This window comes from Salvia hispanica, chromosome 4 (assembly GCF_029641045.1).
Source record: "Salvia hispanica isolate PSC_SH4W2 chromosome 4, Shi_PSC_v1, whole genome shotgun sequence".
NCBI classification, from domain to species: Eukaryota; Viridiplantae; Streptophyta; class Magnoliopsida; order Lamiales; family Lamiaceae; genus Salvia; species Salvia hispanica.
In genome coordinates this window covers 23913897-23917687 of record NC_142695.1, presented here as the reverse complement: position 1 = coordinate 23917687, position 3791 = coordinate 23913897, and the positions used below count along the sequence as shown (strand labels likewise).

Below are 3791 nucleotides of genomic sequence, written 5' to 3'. Positions count from 1 at the left end.
CAATACACATGTTGGATAAATTCACCGCCCACGTAGAGAAAAAGATAGACAGATCCAAAGTGGGTCATATGTATTGGGATTATCCTCACATGGACATCATCTGCCAAATATCTCTCTCCTCTCCATTTTCTGGGGCTGAATCCCCTGCTGTGCACACAGGGGGACGGTGCTATTATGCACACACACATCAAATTTATTTATAATAAAAAATATGAATATTTTAACATTATTATTTAATAATAAAATAATATATTGGGAGAAACAGCAACCCCTGCTGTGCTATCAACCACAACAGGGATCCAAATCCCCATTCTCTTCGATAAAACTCAGTCTTCAGGTGCAGAGAATTCAAACCATCCCAACACATTATTTCCTCAGCTCCCATCTTCAAACAACCTTATTTCCATTTCCTTTCACATTTGGAAGAATCATTAAACTAATCCCCAACCCCCATTATCCTAAACACAACATTAAAAATACATGATTTTGGACTCATCCCATTATTTTACTATAATCAGTTTTCCATAAAAGAAGTTTCGAGACGAAAAGGCAAGAGCTTGAACTCAGTTAAAGGTAACTAATTGGGAAAAGCAGCATTTCCCTTTTTTTCCCTTTCGCCTTTCATTTTCTGGTCCCATATGCGTGTGTGTGTAAGTGTGTGAAGGGAAAAATGGGGAAATGTAACAACCATGTAGCCAATAGCTAACTTTGACAGCGAAAGATTGTGTTTTTATGTGGTAATGGAAGAAGGGTGTGTGGGGTTTTAGAGGTTCAAGAATTTGGCTATGTGTCAGCACCATTGTAGGGGTGTGTGTGGATTGATTTTATCAGCCATTCTAGGCTGGTAACAACGACATCACCAGCCCCTCCGGTGGCCCCCACTGTGGCACCCATAACCTTGCAGACTGCAGGTAAAAAATGGAGCTTTTTGGAATTATTTTGCACTCTGTTTTTACAGTCATATGTCATATGTTGATGCCTGCCTTCTTTGTCTGAGTCTTGATAGGTGGACTTAAGGAAAAAGGGGATTTTCTTTGTTAGTTTCCCCAGCAATTAGATCTGAATTCTTGATTGTTTTACTTGAGAATTTGTTAGTTATACTTCTATCAATGTGTTCATGACCTTTTTTTGGGTGGGGTGATTGCAATTTGCAAGGGTTTTGATCCACATTTGGTCTAAATTTAGAGGCATGAGAAGGAATTCAGGGCCGCCTTTTAGGAACTCGGGTGCCTACACTAGCCCGGGGACACCAGAGTACGGCGATCATTTGCCAAAGACGTGGAGCTCTGAGCGGGTGCCATTGCCTGCGGGCAGAAGTAGGAGGCATGTCTCTGCGTCTGCATTGATGCCCTTCAATAGTGGGAGGACGGTGCCTTCGAAATGGGATGATGCTGAGAGATGGATCACCAGCCCGATTTCAGGCTTTGGCGCATTCAATGCTGTGGCTGCTCAGAGACGCCCCAAGTCCAAGAGTGGCCCTTTGGGGCCAACCCCGATGGGCCTTGTGTACTTCCCCAACTACTCCCCGATCATGCATGTGCACGAAGGCAGAACAGTGAGGAATTTCATGGCAAATTCACCTCTTACTACGGGTGTCTTGGTCCCCGAGGGTTTGTCTGTTCATTATGAGTCTGAAATTGATGCAAGGTCTCGTTCCTTGTATGCTGAAGACAACAGGAGACACGGTGCTAGTATGATTGGCATGTCTGATATGCTTAGCGAGACTTCTGAGCCTAGTTCTCAAGGTACGGAGTCTTCTCCTCTTGCTATGGCCTCTTCAATAGATTAATTGATGATTGTTTTCACATTGATGTTAAACTATTAAAATGGAGAGTGTGTTATGCATTGTCCTAGTCTTGAAACTAAAGTGGTATGTCCGGGTTGATGTGGATTTACCGGTGTACTTCTGTGACTGAACCTAGCGTATAGAGTCGAGCATATACTTGGATCCCCTCTCCTACTTGTTTAGGAGGCTGGAGCTTGTATGGTTTTATTTGAAGTGAGAAATCACATTTCCATCACTTCTATTGAGGATTTAGGATTATAATTATGGTGTGATTTTGTAGGTAAAGATAATTTTTGTTAGATTATATATCATTATATGTGATTTCTGGCATTTTCTAAAATGAGAGAGGATGGTGGAAAATGCAAGTAGCTCTTTGGTTGTGAATTTTGGGTAGCATGCTTTCGTTGATTTAATATATGTAATAACTTAAGTAATATTTTTTAATATTTTTTTAACAGAAAGTGATGTGATTGTTAAAACTTTTTATTTTTTGTTGGAAATATCGATTTGAAAAGGAAAAAGGTGTTGTTTCGACAAAATGTGCTATGTCTGTTCCCAACAGTGTACTTCAATTTGAACTAGTTGAAATTAAGATAAATCTACCATTGCTAAATGGTGTAGATCAAAATTTATTGTAGTGCAACTGATGAAGCTTGATTCTTGTATGGTCTTAAGCCTATCTTTCATTCGATTAATTCTTTACTACAATTTCATGCCATTTAATAGTGATTTCCTTGCGGCATGTTTAAAAATGTGTAACAAAGTAATTTGTCTCTTTGAGAATTTCGTCTCACAGCATTGACGAGTTTAATGGGCAGACGACAAAGTGGGTGACAAGGAGGAAGAAGCCCTGGTTTCACACCGCGACATGGCTACTCAAATGAGCCCTGATGGGAGCACCCGTTCATCATCCAAAGCAAGGCTATCGTTTTCTACTCGTTCCTCAGTTCCTATGCTAGAGCGCCTGCACGCAGGGAAAGATGATATCAGAGATGTCCAGGTAGACAACACTTGTACAGGACCGAGGAAACAAGAGGTCGAAGAGACGGACTCAACTCTGATAGGAGGCGCCTGGGATGTTACCGAGTCATCAAAAAACATGTCCAAGTATGTATATACTGTATATATATATAGGGTTTTGATCTATGAAGACCAGATTTAAATACAGAAATGCATAACACGGTCATACGTAAGGCATTTTTAGGTCATAGTTAGTTTATTTTTAGGTCATGCTAACAAAGCATGACCTAAAATGATCTTAACATGACATAAACCCAAATCTTATAATATGACCCAAAACTACTTAATTATGACCTTCCGTATTTTGGGTTAATTATTGACCATTAGATCATCTAATCCTAGGGCCAAGATTTGGGCTGCATTTCTGGATTTAAACACATACTTGTTTTGATCATCTCCCTATATATATATATATATATATATATATATATATATATATATATATATTGGGGCTGAAACTTGAGTGATTAGTTTCAACTTGAAAATGCAAGGCATGTATGTGTGTATGTGTGCAGGTTCGAGAGAGAGGAAGCGAAGATTTGTGCATGGGAGAAGTTGCAAAAGGCGAAAGCCGAGGCTGCAATGAGGAAACTGGAGGTTGGTTGACCACAAACTCTGTTGTTGGCTTGTTGCATTGATTGTTAAGAATAACTAACTGAGTTGGTTGGTTGGGGCAGGTGAAACTGGAGAAGAAGAGGTCAGGTTCGATGGAGAAGATAACGAAGAAGCTAAGAAAGGCGCAGACGAAAGCTGAAGCCATGAGAAGCACTTTGTCGGGGCAAGCAGCGCCTCCAACACGGATGTCGTGCTCTCTGTATTTCAAGCTTTGCTCTATTTGTAGCTGCTTCATATGCACCAAGAGATAATTGGGGATGATGTTCTTGATCAAATCATCATGATACTAGGTCACACAAATATGGAGTAGTGAAAAAAAAAAGAGAGAATAAAATCAATAATGAAAAAAGAAAGAATTTTGATAGTGAAA

General features: G+C 40.0%; 1 protein-coding gene across 5 annotated transcripts; it reads left to right on the top strand.

The window, feature by feature from the left end:
• Window positions 1-279: 279 nt before the first annotated feature.
• Window positions 280-3791, top strand: LOC148927514 (uncharacterized). Of its 5 annotated transcripts, none has more exons than XM_089069866.1 (5): window positions 280-573; window positions 1186-1745; window positions 2605-2893; window positions 3322-3403; window positions 3484-3791. In XM_089069866.1, exons 2-5 carry the CDS (start codon window positions 1190-1192, stop codon window positions 3670-3672), a joined length of 1116 nt encoding a protein of 371 aa, XP_088925992.1. In that variant the 5' UTR covers window positions 280-573; window positions 1186-1189; the 3' UTR covers window positions 3673-3791. The 5 variants fall into 5 exon arrangements, with proteins under 5 accessions (XP_088925992.1, XP_088925991.1, XP_088925993.1 ...); XM_089069865.1 differs by having other exon boundaries at window positions 1156-1745; XM_089069867.1 differs by lacking the exon at window positions 280-573 and adding an exon at window positions 592-911.

Coding starts and splice junctions, on each gene's coding strand:
- LOC148927514 (XM_089069866.1), top strand. CDS start 1,190: ATGAGAAGGAATTCAGGGCCGCCTTTTAGGAACTCGGGTGCCTACACT. Junction 1,746..2,604: donor TTCTGAGCCTAGTTCTCAAG/GTACGGAGTCTT, acceptor TTTAATGGGCAG/ACGACAAAGTGGGTGACAAG. Junction 2,894..3,321: donor TCATCAAAAAACATGTCCAA/GTATGTATATAC, acceptor GTATGTGTGCAG/GTTCGAGAGAGAGGAAGCGA.